Here is a 19809-nt window from a genome sequence, read left to right on the forward strand (position 1 = left end):
GAACCATGGAGGTTAGTGGAGGAGCATGAACTGCCCTGTATGCCACTGGGCCAAGTGATGGGATGTCCAATTCAGAAAAGGGGTTGGGGGTATGTTCCACTGGGGTGGCCAGTAGAAGATACTTCTATCCTTCTGAAAGGGTTCAGGGTAAAGCTGAACATTTCCCATGAAAACTACAATTACCTCCCACATAAAAACTACCATCAGTCAAGGCCAGGGCCAGTTTCATGAGTATGTGACCAGTGCACTGGCATCATAGGGATCCACACTCAGAAGGGCCTCCTGCTTCAGGTTTAATGTTTCATGGTCACTGTCTTGAAGATTTTATTTTGAATTTACATTTTGTAAATGAAGTCTAATGGTAATGAAGCATGTGCTAGGGGCTTAGATCTTCAGCTCAGGTATTGTCTCCACTACCTCCCAGTACTGGTTCTTGGCTGCTGGCTCTTCCACCCTCTGGGGACCTACATCCTGCTTTGCCTCCTACTCCTGCTTCCTGTCCTGCCACTGGTGTAGTTTGATTGGGTCACATTTGCAGAGAAAGGTCTGTGTTCTACTGTTGACCTTTGGTTAGGTCTTTGGTTAGGGTGTAGGTGCAGGTGGGGAGGGTCTAGGTGGGGTGCCTATACCCCACAGTATTTTGGGGTAAGGCATAACAACAATTGTCTTTGTTGCAGGTTGGCAGTACCTTAAAGTGTTAGGCAGGTGACTTGGTGGGAGTCTGCAGGGAGGATGAATCCCCAGTCCAGGTACTGAGTGCATACCTCCTGGCAGTTGCAGTCTCTTCAGAGTCACCATTTGCCATGGATTGGAGTGAAGGGCCCATGGGAAGGGAAGATTCACTTCCCCACCCATGTCCAGGACATAGTAGATGGGTCTAGCCGCTGGCAGGACAGGGAACCTGGTAGCTGTTGGCTCTCAGTCATGCTGAGTTGTGTGATGAGGCCCTTAGGCACGTTATGAGGGTCTGCATTTGCCTGGTGAGTATCCCCAAGCCTAGGGGATCATGATATTAAATAGAAAATAAAAAGCACCATGACAAATTGAAAGAGAGAGGGGCTGCAAAGAAGGGGAAAAGTTTTATATTTTAGTACCTTTAGTAGCACTGTTTTCCCTGTGTTTTTCATTTTGTACCAGGCCCAACAAATTATGCAGAGTCTGTCATTGAATGGAACCAAATTGAACCTCAGCAATGCAAAATTTATTAATATCTCCTCACCATTGATGTTCTATGGTTTATCATGTAACGAAAGTTTTGCCTTCCTTATTTCTCTTATGTGTCCCAAATACTATAGAAGAGGGAGGGAGGGGTGGTATCCTATCGTCAGACATCTCCCTTCTTTTAATCCGTTCACCTATTCCAATATAAGACTAGCAAAATAAATTTCTCTGAAAGTCCAGCTGTTAGCAAGTACTCACCTCCCATCTCCCCTGCCCACTCTGTAGTTAGATAACTGGAACTATTTCTCTAATATGTTGAACCTTCTCCCAAGCAACATATGATATAATTTAACTAGGTTCTTTATGAATAGCTGTTACCAAGAGCATCTTCTAATCCAAATAAATGAGTTGAAACAGATTTTTAGGCCAAACAAAATATTAACGATCATCTAATCCAACCATTTTGTTTAATGAAAAGAGAGACCCAGAAAATGTAGGCAGTGTGGTTCAAAGCCTCAAAATTAGTGATAAAATTAGGATTAGATCTGTTGTGATTCTAATCCAGCACTATTTCTACAACATACTGTTAAGATATTTTTCCGAGATCTATGAGAGCTTATCTAGCAATTTTGTTAGATCAGTTATACTAAGATCATAACTCATAACTTGCCTCTTCATGAGCTCTAAGTCCAGTATATACATACTGCTGAATTCTGCAGAGCCTATATATAGTTATGTGTTTCTCTGAGTTAATGGTGACTATAAATATAATTCCAGGATCTTTTGACTATGACTACCAATCATTAGATAATCAAATGCCTCTCTCTTTTTCCCTCAAATGCCTTTCTCTTTAACTGCCAGAAGTATTAGCTGAACCTTGATAGTACATAGAGAAGCTAGATTTTATAAACTAAAATTTTAAAGTATTGTCAAAAACAGGATAGAATTGTCAGCTTTTTATTTTGATAAGTAAGGATATTAAGAATGCAAACAATACAATCTATCATTACTATCATTTTATGAAAGAGAACATTTTAACATCAAACATATATTAAGGATATAATCTCAGAATAAATGCTAGTCCTTTATAAGAAAAGACATTTGATGACCTTATATTGACATTTTTTACCTTGGACTAGTGAATATTTTGTCATGGATCAGTACTTGTCTGCAGACTGATATCTGAGAACCACTGAAATATAGCATAACAAAATATTAATGTTGAACTGTTGCTGAGGATTATGCTGCATAGATATCTCAAGTGTTTTCTTGAGGAGCATTCTCATTCTACCTGTACTAAAAGGGATCATTACTCTTGATAATGGCCAACTGTTTTTCAGTGCTCTGCAATCATGCTGCCATCTGTCTTACTTTTCTAGTAGTAAAATTTAGAGCACAGAAAGCTAAATTCTCATGATAGGAAATATTTTCTATTGTGATTTAATTATAGTTTAGTCCAGTTATACACATAGTTATGTTCCTATAGTCATAGTATTAACAAGAATAATTTACTTAGTTTTTTTCATAGTATTTTTCCATAGTATTAACTAGGATCATTTAGTTAGTTTTTGGAAGATTAAAGCATTAGCAAATGGTTTCACTTTGAATTTTCATAATATCCATTCTTTTCAGAGATGGTTTTCAAAAGAGAGGCATTTGGATTATCTAAGTTATTGGTAGTCATAGTCAAAAGATCCTGGAATTATATTGACAGTAGCCATTAACTCAGAGAAACACATAACTGTATATTTATGACTACCCTAGACTCTGTAGAATTCAACGGTACATAAGTACTGGACTTAGAGCTCATGAAGGGGCAAGTTAGGAGTTGTGGTCTTAATATAGCTGATCTAACAAAATTACTAGATCAGCTCTCTCTGTTATCCAGATGCAAAATATCCCAAATAATTTCCTAATAGAATATAGGAATATAGCCAAAAGGCCAGGAAACAATCCCTGATAGAATATAAACTCCATGGCCCAGCGCAGTGGCTCACACCTGTAATCTCAGCACTTTGGGAGGCTGAGGTGGGTGGATCACCTGAGATCGGGAATTTGAGACTAGTCAGATCAACATTGTGAAAAAACGTCTCTACTAAAAATACAAAATTAGATGGGCATCGTGGCACATACCTGCAATACCAGCTACTCAGGAGCCTGAGGCAGGAGAATTGCTTGAACCCAGGAGGCAGAGGTTGCAGTGAGCTGAGATTGCACCATTGCACTCCAGCCTGGGCAACAAGAGTGAAGCTCTGTCTCAAAAAAAAAAAATATATATATATATATATATGTGTGTGTGTGTGTGTGTGTGTGTATATATATATATATATATATATATATATATATAGACTCCATAAGGACAGTAACATTTCCACTGATGTAGCATAAAAGCCTAAAACAGTGTCTGGCACATCATAGGAGCTCATTAAATTTTAAATTTTAAACTAAATTTTCTTAATGAATGAAAGATGAACATGAATAAACTCATAGTCTTTCCAAGTTTAGATATTGCCTGGTCAGGACTTCTAGTTAAACATGTTTAACCCCACATTACATATTTTTGAAACTGCAATAAAATGACACTAATATATCTACAAGGACAAGGAAATGGAGAGGAAACAGTAATAGTACTAAAAAGTGGGAACCAGATGGACAATGGTAATTTACTTAGCACAAGAGAAGAAGTAGAAATGAAATCAAAGATGCAGAAATGGTCAGGATTTGGAAGTATCATGTGCCTCTAGAAGTATAATATGCAACTGAAGCCAGAAACTAGATCTATGTAAGAAGCCATTGCAACCCCATATTCTCTTTCCCACCCTGCACAAGTAGACAGTGCTCCTCTCCTACTTTGCAGAAGACTGTAGATTTCTGTTGTAGAATCTGAGGGACAGCTGAGGTTTGGGGGGAAGGGGATCTAGTGGTTTGCTGGAGCCAGCTTTTGCCAGTGGGAGCTGGTTGTCAGATATTAAGGAATTTTGTGAACTGGTTGTTAAACCAATGGTAGTTTGAAATTAACTATGATGTGAATATTTAACGTGAATGAAAAATGGCAAATGCTTCAAATCAGGCTTTTTTATTTTTTATTTTTTGAGAGCTAGTTTATCAGTTTACAACTAAGAGTATGATATTGACAAGAGGTTGGAAAGTCTGAATTCTGAATGGTGAGACCTTCCAGCCCAGTATCCTCATTTAGAGGGCAGCTAGCCTAATTCCCCAGTAGAAAAATGTAAGATTCCTTTCAGGGGAAACTAACCTGCCCAAAATAAAAGACTAACTGATACAGTTAAGCTTTCCCAGTGGAATAGCTCAGCCAGATCCATTCACAGTGAAACCTACCATTTGACAAAACTTTCAGCTGGTATTTTAATACCTCATTTTTAAATATGAATAAGTAGTTAAGGATTACTGGACATTTGGAGAAAGCCTCTGATATGGCTTAGATATTTATCCGCCCAAATCTCATGTTGAGATGTAATCCCCAATGTTGTAGGTGGGGCCTAGTGGGAGGTGTGTGGGTCATGGAGGCGTATTCCTCATGGCTTGGTGCTGTCCTCAGGATAATAAATGAGGATAGTGAATGATCTCATTTTCACGAGATATGGTTGTTTAAAAGTGTGTGACACCTGCCTGCCTCGCTCTTGCTCCTGCTTTCACCATGTGATATGCAAGCTCCCACTTCACCTTCCACCATAAGTAAAAGCTTCCTTAGGCCTCGCCAGAAGCAGATGCCAGTGCTATGCTTCCTGTAGAGCCTGCAGAACCATGGGCCAATTAAACTTCTTTTCTTATAAATTACCCAGTCTCAAGTATTTCTTTAGCAATGCAAGAACAACCTAATACAGCCTTCAATATGAAAAACTGACAAAACAAATGGGATAATGAAAAAACCTTGTAGAAACTAAGAAAGTATATTTAGTTAAAGGGAATATGTTAATCTACAAAATAAGAATTTTAAGTTTATAAAGAAACTCTTAGAGAATAGAAGAGACCCCTTCAGATAAATATATTAGCAGACATAAAAAGTGCAAAGGAAAGGTTGGAAGATAATATTGTCTTCTAAAAAGTAGACCCAAAAGACAAAAAGATGGAAAACAGGAAAGGAAACTGGGGAGTCAGTTCAAGATGTCTGGTGAGTGTCAGAGAGAGAAGAGAGAAAATAGAGGGAAAGGAAATGACCAAAGAATTAATACAAAAAAGTTATCTAGGCCTGACAGATTAAGTTTGTCTTGCTCAATACCAATGCATATCATTATGAAATTTTGTACAACACATAAAGAAAATATTCTAAAACTGTACAAGAAAGTAGGTCATATACAGGGATTAAGAATGAGAATGGTAACATAAGGTTTCAGACTTCTCAGTGGCAACAATGAAAAGTAGAAGACAATTGAACCATGCCTTTAGATGTTGGGAAAAAATTGATTTCCAAAGCAGAGTTGTACCGTATTTAGCCAAACAAATTGCCAAGTATTGGTAGAATCAAGACATCTTCAGACATATAGGGTCTCAAAACATTTACCACCCTATGCCTCCTTTATCAAGAAGTAATAGAATGTTTGCTCTACCAAGACAAGGGAGTAAACCAAGAAAGGAAACTCTGAGATCTGGGAAACAGGAGACTCACGACAGAACTGAAAAAGGGCATCCTCAGAGATAACCTAATTTGTACAGCTGACAGAGAGAAGTAAGTCAAAATTGTAATGGAAGGATGGATGTCTCCAAAAAACTGAAATCGAGAGAATACCTGAAGTAGGCAGTTTCCTTTAGATGGAGTTATTGGGTGCTGACAAGAAATGATTGACATTGCTAGTGCACTGTTTTAAGAGCATGATGTTCTTGGTCATTTATTATTACTAGGATAGAGACTATGGTTTATTCTCCCGTATCTTCTCTAAAGTTCTATTTATCTTCTAAAATACAGTATGTTATCAATAAAAAAATTTGTTAGAATGTTAAAGTACTAAGCATCTATTATACACACTATAAATATTTAGAAACTACTCTGTTTTATAGTTATGCACCACATGACAATGTTTTGGTCAATGACAGACCGCATATAAGATGGTGGCCCCATAAGATTATAATGGAGATAAAAATTCCCATCTGCTAACATCATAGCCATCATATTGTCATAGCACAACACATTACTCACGTTTGTTGGTAATGCTGGTATAAACAAACCTGCTGCACTCTCAGTCATATTAAAAGTGTAGTACATACAATTATATATAATACATAATACTTGATAATGATAATAATGACTATGTTACTGGTTTATGTATTTACTATACTATACCTCTTATCATTATTTTAGTTTACTCCTTCTATTTGTTAAAAAAAAAAAAAAAAAAAAAAGTTGGCCAGGCACGGTGGCTCATGCCTGTTAAGTAATCCCAGCACTTTGGGAGGCCGAGGTGGGCGGATCACGAGGTCTGGAATTTGAGACCAGCCTGACCAACATGGTGAAACCCCATCTCTACTAAAAATACAAAACTTAGCCGGTGTGGTGGTACGCACCTGTAATCCCAGCTACTAAGGGGGCTGAGGCAGGAGAATCATTTGAACCTGGGAGATGGAGGTTGCAGTGAGCCGAGATCGTGCCATTGCAACCCAGCCTGGGCAGCAGAGGACTTCATCTCCAAAAAAAAAAGTTAACTGTGAAACAGCCTCAGGCAGGTCTTTCAGGAAGCATTCCAGAAAAGGGAGTATTATGATAGGAGATGATAGTTCTATGGGTATTACTGCCCCTGAAGACTTTCCAGAGGGAAAATATGTAGAGGTGGAAGACAGTAATATTGATAATCCTGACACTGTGTAGGCCTAGGCTAATGTGTGTGTTTGTTAGTTTTTTTAAATAATATTTACAGTGGCTTTATTAATACTCATTAAAAACTAGAAACAGCACAAATGTTCAACCCAGAGGTGAATGTATAAACAAACTATGGTGCATCCATACAACAGACTACTCAGCAGTAAAAGAGAACCAACTACTGATTCACACAACAAAATGGATGAATCTCAAATGCATTTTGCTAAGTAAATGAAACCAGACTCAAAAGGCTACATACAGTGTTGTTCCGTGATTCCATTTATAGGACATTCGACAAAAGCCACAATTAGAGACAGAAAACAGATTATTGAGGGGCAGTGAAGAATAGGGGTGCTGCAAAGTGGCCCAAGGGAACTTTTGGGAGTAATAAAACTGCTCTCTATATCTTCTGGGAGTTACATGACATATGTATTTGTTAAAACGAACAGTTGGGGAGGGGAAATGGGAACTCCTGTTCAATGGATACAGAATTTCTATTTGAGATGATGAGAAAGTTCTGAACATGGATAGTGGTGATCGTTGCATGACATTGTGAATATACTCAGTGCCCCTGACTTACACACCTAAAAATGGTTAAACTGGTAAATTTTATGTTACATGTATGTATTTTTAACTTTTATTTTAGGTTCAGAGGTACATGTGCAGGTTTGTTACATAGGTAAATTGGGTGTCACATAGGTTTGGTGTACAGATTATTTCGTCACCCAGATAATAAGTATAGTACCTGATTGGTAGTTTTTCAATCTCCTTCCACCCTCAAGTAGGCCGCAGTGTCCATTGTTCCTTTCTTTGTGTCTATATGTGCTCAACGTTTAGCTCCCACTTATAAGTGAGAACATGTGGTATTTGGTTTTCTGTTCCTGTGTTAGTTTTCTTAGGATAATGCTGCAAAGGACATGATCTCATTCTTTTTATGGTTGTGTCATATTCCATGGTGTATGGATGTGGAGAAAGAAAATGTACTACATTTTCTTTAACAGTCTACTGTTACTCATTAACAGTCTATAGTGTTACTCATTAACAGTCTACTGTTAATGAGCATTTAGGTTGATTCTATGTATTTGCTATTGTGAATACTGCTGTGATGATGTGTCTTAGTTTTTGACCAAAATGTTTAAAAAGGAAAAATGTAAAAATTTAAAAATAGAGGCCGGGAGTGGTGGCTCACACCTGTAATCCCAGAACTTTGGGAGGCCAAGGCGGGCGGATCACAAGATTAGGAGATTGAGACCATCATGGCTAACACGGTGAAACCCCGTCTCTACTAAAAACATAAAAAATTAGCCAGGCGTGATGGCAGGCGCCTGTATTCCCAGCTACATAGGAGGCTGAGGCAGGAGAATGGTGTGAACCCAGGAGGTGGAGCTTGCAGTGAGCCGAGATTGTGCCACTGCACTCCAGCCTGGGCAACAGAGCAAGACTCCGTCTCAAAAAAAAAAATTTAAAAATAGAAAGAAAGTTTATAGAATAAGAATATAAAGAAAGAAAATATTTTTGTACAGCTATACAATCTGTGTGTTTTAAGCTAAGTGTTATTTCAAAAGGGTCAAAAAGTTTAAAAAAAAGTTTATCAAGTCAACTAAGCTTGATTTATTATTGAAGAAAGAAAAAATTTAAAAAATTTATTGTAGCCTAAGTTTACAGTGTTTATAAAGCCTGTGTTGGTGAGTAATAATGTCCTAGGCCTTCACATTCACTGGCCATTCCCTCACTGACTCACCCAGAGCAACATTCATGGTAAGTACCTTATATAGTTACATGTGTACCATTTTTAATCTTTTATACCTCATTTTTCTTGTTCCTTTTCTATATTTAGATAGCCTTAGTTATAAAAATACTATTGTGTTACAATTGCCTACACTACTCAGTGCAGAAAGATGCTGTACAGGTTCGTAGCATTGGAGCAATAAGCTATACCATATAGCCTACGTGTATAGTAGGCTGTACCATCTAGGTTTGTGTAAGTACATACACTCTATGACCTTCATACAGTGACAAAATCACCTAATGATGGGATTATCAGAACATATTAGATATGTTGCCATAATTTTACATAATTTATCTTTGCATATTGATACTCTAGATGTAACTGAGAATTCTCTAAATAGAGTACTATGAATAATATGGAATTCATATGAGATGGATTTATGTATGTAATATGGAAAGTAAGCAAGACATTTTTTAAAAAGAAAAGCAGATGACAGAACAGTATATGATATGGTCTCATCTGTATTTAAAAATATATATGTATTTTTACATACTTTTATGGTTATATAGGCAATTTCTGGAAAGGTATACAAGAAACTGCTAAAGTGGTTACTTCTGGGGAGGAAAACTGAGAGAATAACTTTACTTTTTTTTTAAAAAAAAGTATCCTTTTGTGTGGCTTGACATTTTTAACCTGAATGTACATAGCTCTGTAAACAACTTAAAGATTCCAGATGTATTAGGCGTGTAGGTAGGAGTTCTATCACTGTTTATCTTTTTATAGAAATTTACTTGGATTATCAGCAGACATTGGAAAAACCTAATAATATTGATGACACTGATTTAAATAGCTTTAAAAACCTAGTCTTATAAAACACGTGGTAGCATTTTTACTCTGTAAGTTTATTTTGTGGGAGGGAGAGTGTGGTAGTGATTCTGTTATGTTAGTTCAATGAAGTAATTAAGTTAATATGGTAAATATTTAAGTTATGCTTAAAAAGTATTAATTTGAAATTAAAATGAAAATTGTATTTAAGAGTTTTCTAGCCAGTTAATTTCTAAAATAAACAGATAATGGAAAAAATGTTCTATGGTAGTTAAATTTCTTTAATAGAGTTAGGCTGGATTGTGCTACATTTCATACTTTTCAGTGCTGTACTTTATATTACTTTTTCAGCACATTAAAACTTATGCAGTGAAACTGAATAATGGCAATGTTTTTATACCCTTTTATAGCCATTTCTTTATCATAACCTCCCCCTATTTTCTGTTAGCTAAACTATAAGCACCTTTCCATTAATTTATGAAAATTATTGTTGAGATAGCACATTATCACTGATCTGTATGGCACTTTCAGCATGTTAGAAGCAAAGGTCCAAGCAACATAAAACACATCAAAATTCATTAATGTGGTATTGATTATTTTTTGGATAATTAATTTTATTGCAGACCCTTGAAAGAGATAATGAGCTGCAAAGGGAGAAGGTAAAAGAAAATGAAGAAAAGTTTCTTAATCTTCAAAACGAGCATGAAAAAGCACTAGGAACTTGGAAAAGACATGTACGTTTATTAAATAGTAAAATATTAACATATTTTAAATAGTTTTAGACATTTAAAATAACTATAAATGCTAAGAAAATATTGCAAAAATATTAGAGGACTAAAATCAGACACATTTTTTTCTTGGTCTCGTATTTCCAAAAAGGTGAATGCTTTTTAAAAGCTAAATTTAATGAAATTCCCTGTAATGCTTTTATGCATGGAAGACCACAGGAATACATGTTTGTGTATATATGCATGCATATATATATATAATTTGAGCTCCCATATGTGACAAAAATTAATTTACTTTTTCATAAAACCATTGCATAGTATTTTAGTAAATGATTAAAATAAATAATTATACTATTATTAACTTATCTCTTTTGCTTTTCTCAGCAGTTTTGTTGAGCTATATTACAGCCATGTTTAGAACATGTGTGCAGTAGTTGATTTCTGTAGTATTACCATTTTATCATATTAACAACATATCATAAGAGTTTATATGTTCTAAATATGGCTATTTCCTTAAATCATATTTGTTTATTTTATAATAAATTTTAATTCAGCAAAGTAGATAATAGTGTAAAATGAGGTAAATTCAAGTTATGAAATACAAAGTTTCACTTTAAATATTGGTAGACCCCAAAACTGATTATTCCATGTTAATATCAATTTTCATTGCATTTAAAAATTTTTTAAAATAAATGACAGAGTAGAAAGTCACTATGAGTTTATGAAGCTATATTTTGGGAAAGTATGATTATGTTTTAGACTGTTGTGCTAATTATACTATACAATATATTATAGTAATGGATATCTAAATACCAGCTTGATAATATTTCCTGTAGATTATTTTGTTTGATGCAAATTATTACCTAAGTAACTCTTGATTTGATTCTTTTGGAACTAACATGTTTTCTTAATTTATAGTTTGGAGAGATCAAGTCTTCACTGATGGTTTTGATAAGTTTTACTTAAATCTAAGAAAAATTTTGTATTTAATTGTATCAGAATACTAAAAAATCCTTAATTGGTATACTAGTACAGTTTATCATTAAGCAACAAGCATAATAATGTTCATTTTAGCATCAGTTAATCTACATTTTATCCCTGTACCTTCTTTTCATCCCCAATATTTAAAAGCCTATGGAAATGGTGCTATCAGAATAAGGAAAACTGTTTAAGTGAAAAGGAAATATAAACTTAAATATGCCAAACATGCAAAAAAACAAACAAAACAAAACAAAAAAGATAGTTTAGCTAAGAAAATTAAACATTCATTTTCTCTGAGACTTCAACCATGCTTCTCTCTCAAGAAAAAAAAGAAAACTATTAAGAAAAAATAAACAGTTTCACTGGTGAGGCCTCAATCTATAAATGTGGATAAAGTTGATTTCATCTTAGAATTTTTAAGTTCTGCAATCATTTTGCTTCCATTATGCTTTTGTACTCAACAGAATATAGATAAGTAAGAAAAAGCTGCCTTGGTTCTGTAAGAGTTTTCTTCAGTGAGAGATCACATTTACTTTTTAATTGTATTTCTATCTGTAAGTTTTTCACCATTCTTGAGTGAAGGACAATAGTAGTGTGGCTACTGAGATTGGATCAAGATAGGTTAAAAAAACAAAGATACTGATAAAAATAAATTGGAATCATATAAACTGCTGTTTCATATTTGGTCATTCAAAAAATAAACAGTGAAAGAAAATACTATGCTAATAAAACTTGCATATTATCAGATAGTATATTTAAAGTTCATTGAAATATTAAAAATAACAATGTTATGTGTATCTTTTTATTTTGACTAGATATATAACCAATGGTTGTTATAGAGACAAAAAGACAATAAGTGAGAATGTTCAGAAATTAGGGAATGGGAGGTCACAAAAAGAATTCAATTCAGCCAGGCTTGGTGGCTCATGCCTGTAATTCCAGCACTTTGGGAGGCCAAGGCGGGTGGATCACCTGAGGTCAGGAGTTCAAGACAAGCCTGGGCAGGATGATGAAACCCCGTCTCTACTAAAAATACAAAAATTAGCTGGGTGTGGTGGTGGGCACCTGTAATCCCAGCTACTTGGCAGGCTGAGGCAGAGAATTGCTTGAACCCAGGAGGTAGAGGTTGCAGTGAGCCGACATTGCATCACTGCACTCCAGCCTAGGCAACAGAGTGAGACTCTGTCTCCAAAAAAAAAAAAAAAAAGGAAAAAAAGAATTCAATTCACAACACTTATCGAGTGTATACTATGTGTTAGGCACTATTATTCTAGGCACTGGGTTTTCAAAGATGCCTAAAATACAAGGATTATCAAAGAGCTTACACTCTGCAGGGACAGATAACTACGTAATTAATCACAATAGTGCAAGGTACTTTTTAGTATTATTAACAAAGTACTATGAAAGCACAGAATAAATCATTTCTCTTTAGCTGGGCTTGAGAAAGTTTTAGAGGAAAGATGACTCTATAATTTGGCCTTGAAAAATGAAATAGGATTTTTTTGGGGGGATTGTGAGGGAGATGGAGTCTCACTCTGTCACCCAGGCTGGAGTGCAGTGACACCATCTTGACTCACTGCAAGCTTCACCTCCCGGGTTCAAGCAGTTCTCCTGCCTCAACCTCCCGAGTACCTGGGACTATAGGCGCATGCTACCACGCCCAGCTAACTTTTTGTATTTTAGTAGAGGTGGGGTTTCACTGTGTTGCCCAGGAGCTGGTCTTGAACTCCTGAGCTCAGGCAACCCACTTGCCTTGGCCTACCAAAGTGCTAGGATTACAGGCATGAGCCACTGCGCCTGGCCAATGAAATGGGATTTAAGCAAAAGGTACCCATCTCCACCCTTCCCATTCCATCCTGTTGGCATTTCATTTGAGAAAGAATAGAACAATCATGGAGGCATGAAAGTCCATTTTCAAGGACCATGAATAGTCTGCTCTGAATTAAAAATGGGATGTGTGGAATGTGACATTGAAATACAGATTGAGATCAGCTTTTGAAGAGTTCCTTACTAGGAGATTAGAATTTAAGTAATGGGAAGCCACTGAAGGGTTTAAAACAAATAAGTGACACAGGCAGATTGTGTTTTAGAAAAATAATTCTTGCAACAGTATGGAGGATGGCTGTATGGAAAGAAATCAATAAGAAGAATGTTGTAATAATCTAATCGTGAACCTATGAGTGTGTGAATTAGGACAATAGAACAATGAAGAGGGATAGAGGTAGGATGAATTTTGGAAGTAGACTTGGCATGGTTAGTGACATTTTATATATAATGGGTACTGGGAGAGGAAAAGACATCAAATGTGATTCTGAGGTTAGTATAACTCATAGAATGATAATATCATTAACTAGCTTAAGGAATGTAAAAGGAGAAGCAGATTTGGTGGATGAAAATAATGAGTTTAATTTGAGAACTGTAGAATTTATGGTGCTTTCACAACATCTAGCTTGAAGTGCATACGATCCATTTGGAGATGTGAATCTAATCTTAGGAGAGAGGTTGGGGAGGAGATATAGATTTAAGATTTATTAGCATAAAGGTGAAATTTGAAGTTATGGGTGAAATAAGATAATCTGTGGAAAGAATGGAACACTTGAAGGAAGACTGCTTAAGAAGAAAGAAACTTGGGTTTCTTATCCCAGGAGCCAAGACAAAAGAAGAAAGAACCTTGGGAAAAGCCAACATTTTGTGAGTGGTGTGTGTGTGTGTGTGTGTGTGTGTGTGTGTGTGTGTGTGAGAGAGAGAGAGAGAGAGAGACAGAGAGAAACAGAGGAGAGGGGTGTGTGTGTGTGTGTGTGTGTGTGTGTGTGTGTATGTTTGGGGGCAGGAGGGGAGAGGGAGCCAGTAAGAAAGGTAGGAGGATAAAGAGAGAGTACTAGCATGGAAGTCAAGAAAGGAAGCTATTTCAAGAACAGAGTAGTCAACATGGTCAAATGTTACAGAGCTATTAAATGGTAAAAAGACTTGGAAAAAGTCCTTTTGCTAATTTTCAGGTGATACTTGAGAAAACAGTAGAACAATGAGGGCAGAAGTCAGGCTATTAAGGAGTGATAGGTTAGAATTTGAAAGTAGCAAGTACAGACTTTATTTTAAGGAATGAGAAAGACAGGGCCAGGCTCGGTGGCTCACGCCTGTAATCCCAGCACTTTGGGAGGCTGAGGTGGGCAGATCACAGGGTCAGGAGTTCCAGACCAGCCTGGCCAACATAGTGAAACTCCGTCTCTACTAAAAACACAAAAATTAGCTGGGCGTGTTGGTGCAAGCCTGTAAGCCCAGCTGCTCGGGAGGCTGAGGCAGAAGTTGCAATGAGCCAAGATCACGCCACTGCACTCCAGCCTGGGCAACACAGCGGGACTCCCTCTTAAAAAAAATAAGTGAGAGGGACAGAGGAACTGGGTCAAAGAGGAAAAATACTAGGAATGTGAGCATATTCGTAGGCTGATGAGAAGATGCTGATATAGTGTGAGAGGCAGAAGGAAAGAGAAAATTTTTAGAATTAGGATGAAGGGAGATAGGAGAGGAAGGAATAAAGAACACATGGAAAGTTTAGCCTTGGAGAAGAAATGCCTTGCAGAGATAGATTTAGAGATGATTAAAAATAGGTGAAATGAACAGAAAGTAACATGAGTTTACATCTACTGGCCTCTATATAGGGCTTTATAGAGGAATATTAATTATAAAAATATTAGGAATAGTAATTATAGTATTTGTAGTAAGGAATATTACGAACAGTGGTGGAATGAATCTGTGGTAGGAGTTTTAAAATTATTCAAGAGAAACTTTTATAAGAAACTTTCAAACTTTTATAAAACCACAAATATGCCTTTCCATGACAAAAGGATATTTTTCTCCTCAGTGGAACTTACCTTGTCTCATATTTGAGACTTCTGTGAGAGTACTCCTTTCCCCCAAAATAAAGATTACAAAATTTTATAGGGAGTGAAAGTCTAATTTATAGATATAAATATCCAGCTGACATGTCAGTTTCTATGGTACCACTTAGTGCTTAGTATTCATCTAGTGGAATTCAAATCTGTATATGCAATTTGTAACAAGAAAATTAAACTTTAAGAAAACAATGAAAGTATAATGCTTGTAGAATGTAAAATTCATAAGTTCTTATTTATGAATTTAATTGTTTTTTTAAATGAATTTAAATAAATTTGTTTTATGAGACGAGTTAGTTTAATGTTGTCATTAAGGACACAGTCCTTAGATTTAGCTTTGGAATTAAATCCTCACTGCTATTTTGTATCTGCTTGATCTGGGACAAGTTACTTAACTTCTGTGAGCCTCACATTTCTTACCTGTAAATTGGGCATAATATTACCTCAGGGTTTTGATGAGTATGCAATTATGCTTATTAAGTAGTCAGCCCAATCCAATAAATGGTAGCTCTTAATATTAATAATGACTTTGTGATTGTTTTGATTCTTTGACTATTTCCTGAAACTTTTGTTAATGAAATATTTTCAGACAAAACATGTTTATATACTTGATATACTTGTTTATTCTGGTTATATTTTATAATAGGCTGAAGAACTTAATGGAGAAATTAATAAGATTAAAAATGAATTATCATCCCTTAAAGAAACTCATATTAAGTTACAAGAACATTATAACAAATTATGCAATCAAAAAACTTTTGAGGAAGACAAAAAGTTTCAGGTAAAATTTAAGTATGTTGTGGTGTACAAACTATCAAAGAAATTAAGACTGTCACTATGATTTTTTTCCCTGTTTTATACTTTAAGTTTCTCAACTTTAAAAAAATGAGTATATGCATGTGGTCTCTAATACATTTTTAGTTAATATTTGTATACAGTATGACATAAGGATTGAAGGTCATTTTTGTATATGAATTTCCAATTGTCCCAGCACAAATATACGTCGAAAATACTATTTTCTCTCCCATTGTACCTTAGTACTTTCTTTGAAAATCAGTTGATCAAATATGTGTGGATCTATTTCTGGACTCTTTATTATGATCCATTGATTATATGTCTATACTTAAGCCAATACAACACTGTCTTTATTAATGTAGCTTTTAAAGAAGCTATAAAACATAGCTAAGTCCCTCAATATTGTTCTTTTTCCAAAAACAGCTTTTTGCTATTTTAAGTCCTATATTTTCTTATCACTTTTAGAATCAGTGTCTCAATTTCTGTTTTAAAAGTCTGTGGGGTTTTGTTTGGCATTGAGTCTTCCAGTCAATGAACATGGTATAGCTTCCGTTTATTTGGATATTTTAAAATGTCTGTCAGAAGTGTTTCATAGTTTTTATCATATAGGTTTTGGAAATTTTAGGTTAAATTTATTCCTGGATATTTTATGTCTTGGGATCCTAATGTAAACAGTATTTAAAATTTTTATGATTGTTAATTGCTTATATATACAAGTACATTTTTTCGAGACAAGGTCTTACTATGTTGTCCAGGCTGTACATGAACTCCTGGGCTCAAGTGATCCTCCCACTTCAGCCTCCTGAGTAACTGGGATTACAGGGATGAACTGCCATGCCCAGCTTAGAAGTACAATTGGTTTTTGTATATTGACCTCATTCTTAAATTAAGTTATTGTTATAATAGTTGTTTTTGTTGAACTTTGGGAGTTTCTATAATATATGATCATATTGTCTGCAAGTTTAAGACAGTTTTACTTTATTTCTAAAACTCTGTATACATTTTTTTTTTCTCAATGTATGCACTAGCTAGGACCCTCTAATGTTGAGTAACAGTTGTGAGAGTGGGCATGCTTGCCTTGTTTCTCATCTTAAATGGAGACTAGTCTTTCACCATTTCTTATCAATTTAGCTATATGTTTTTGTTTATACTCTTTATCAGTTTGAGAAAGTTTCCTTTCATATCTGGTTTGCTGAGCTTTTATCACAAATGAGTTTTTATCATGAATGGACATTAAATTTTGTCAAATGCTTTTTTCTGTGTCTATTAAGATGATTGTTTTTCTTATTCTTTTCATATAATTACATCAGTTGATTTCCAGGTGTTAAAATAACCTTGCATTCCTGGGATAAACTTGAGTTGGTCATAATATATTATCTTTTTTTATATATGACTGGACTTAAATTGCTAGTGCTTTGTTAAGGATTTTGTATTGATGAGGACTGTGGATCTATAAGTTTTGTTTGTTTTTTCTTTGCAATCTTTGAACTGGTTTTTGTATCAAGAGTAATACTGGTCAAGTAAACTCAGTTGGAATATATTCCTTTCAATGTGTAGAGTTGGTATGATTTCTTTATTGAATGTTAGGTTGAATTCACCAGTGGAGCTATGTAGACTTTCTTGGTGGGAATATTTTAAATAACAAATTTAGTATTTAAATTATTTACAGGGCTATTCAGATTCTCATTTCTTCTTATGTTGGTGTGCAGGAAAGAGTTAACATAGCACCCCTATGAATGCTGTACTTAGAAAGTCCCACTAGTAAAGTTGGCCCCTGGCTGATGCCTGGAAACTTGAATTTTGGGGGGATTCTCACCATTTCCTGACAAGAGTGGCTCACTGTACCTAAACTGTTAGTACAAACAATGTGGTTTATTCTGAACAACAACTCTTCCTGGGATTCTAGAATTTTGGCACATGCTAGATAGAGGGTACCTGCATGAACAGCACCCTCCCCCAAAAAACTTTGGGCACTGAGTCTTTAATGAACTTCCCTGGTAGACAGCAATTCACATATGTTGTCACAATTAAATGCTGTAGGAGTTAAGCTTGTCTTACGTGACTCTACTAGAAGATGACCTTTGGAAGTCTGGTTTCCTCCAGACCGCAACTCATGTGCCTTTTTCTTTACCTGTTTTTCTTTGTATTATTTCTGTATACTAAATCTTAGCTGTGTGTATGGTTATATATTGAGTCCTATGAATCCTCCTAATGAAACTGATTTTGGGTGTTGTGGGACCCCTAAAATAGCCAGTTTGGGTACTTTTTATCTTTCAAAGAACTTGTCCTTTTCATAAGTTGTCAAATTTATTGGCTAGGGTTGCTCATAATATTCTCTTATTATTTAGTCCTCTAGGATCAAATTGATGTCCCTCTGTCATTCTTGATATTGGTAATTTATATCTTCTCTCTCTTGCTCTCTTTTTTTCTTGATCATTTTAGTTAGAAGTTTTCAGTTTTATTGATACCTTTTCAAAGAACCAGGTTTTGGGCCAGGTGCAGTGGCTCACTCGGGAGACTAAGCAGGGGAATCCCTTGAACCTGAGAGGCGGAGATTGCAGTGAGCCGAGATCGTGCCACTGCACTCCAGCCTGATGACAGAGTGAGACTCCGTCTCAGGAAAAAAAACAAAACAAAACAAAAAAACAAAACAGGTTTTGGTTTCATTCCTTTCTCTGCCATGTTTATTTGCTATTTCATTGATTCTTGCTATTAATTTTCTTATTTCCTTTACTCTGCTTACTTTGGGTTTAAATTGGTTTTCTTCTAGCTGCTTAAGCTTGAAACAGATTATTTGCCTTTTTTCTTTTCTAATATAAGCACTTAAAGCTATAACATTTCCTCTTAACACTGCTTTGATTCCATCCCACAAATTATGATATGTACTTTTCTCATTTTCATTCAGTTAAAAAAACTATATATATATATATATTTTAGTAAAGTATGCACAACATACACACACACATATAAACATGAAGGAAAAACTGACAGAACTGAAAAGAGAAAGATAAATTCACAGTTATAATTAAAGATTTTCACATTCTTCTCCCACTAATTGATAGAACAAATATACACACATACACACACACACACACACACACAGTCTGTCAGGATAGAGAAGACTTGGACAATACCAACCACCTTGACCTAATTGACATTTATAAAACAATCCACCAACCGGCTGGGCGCGGTGGCTCACACCTGTAATCCCAGCACTTTGGGAGGCTGAGGCAGGTGGATTGCCTGAGCTCAGGAGTTCAAGATCACCCTGGGCAACATGGTGAAAGCCCACCTCTGTTAAAACAGAAAAAATTAGCCAGGGATGGTGGCATATGCCTGTAGTCCTAGCTACTTGAGAGGCTGAGGCATGAGAATTGCTTAAGCCTCGGAGGCAGAGGTTGCAGTGAGCCAAGATGGTGCCACTGCACCCCAGCTTGGACTACAGAGTAAGACTCCGTCTCAAACAAAACAAACAACAAAAATAAACATTCTACCAACCAACAGCAGAACACACATTCTCTTCAGCAGCACATGAAATACTCACCAAGATACACAATACACTTGGCCAAAATATAAGTCTTAGTACATTTAAAAGTATTAAAGTCTTAACTAGAATGTTCCCTGACCACAACTAAATTAAATTTGAAGTCATTAACAGAAATATTTTTGGAAAGTTCTCAAATTTTTGGAAGTTTAACGATATATTTCCAATGGGTCATACTCATACTCATACCCATGGGTCAGAGAAGCCCTCACAAGAGAAATCTTAAAACATCTTGAGCATGGGCAACATGGCAAAACCCCATTTATGTATATCTATCTATCTATCTATGTATCTATCTATGTATCTATCTATCTATCTATCTATCTATCTATCTATCTATCTAT

The 19809-nt window shown here is 35.7% G+C and overlaps 1 protein-coding gene across 1 annotated transcript in view; it reads left to right on the top strand.

Annotated features, from left to right (window-relative positions):
* CCDC73 (coiled-coil domain containing 73) overlaps window positions 1-19809 on the top strand; it is a 184979-nt gene that overhangs the window by 137324 nt on the left and 27846 nt on the right. Inside the window, exons 13-14 of the mRNA XM_026454068.2 lie at window positions 10151-10261; window positions 15773-15907. Coding sequence (XP_026309853.1) covers window positions 10151-10261; window positions 15773-15907 — 246 coding nt within the window. The remainder of the gene's footprint in view (window positions 1-10150; window positions 10262-15772; window positions 15908-19809) is intronic.

The sequence above is a fragment of the Piliocolobus tephrosceles genome, chromosome 13 (genome assembly GCF_002776525.5).
Source record: "Piliocolobus tephrosceles isolate RC106 chromosome 13, ASM277652v3, whole genome shotgun sequence".
NCBI classification, from domain to species: Eukaryota; Metazoa; Chordata; class Mammalia; order Primates; family Cercopithecidae; genus Piliocolobus; species Piliocolobus tephrosceles.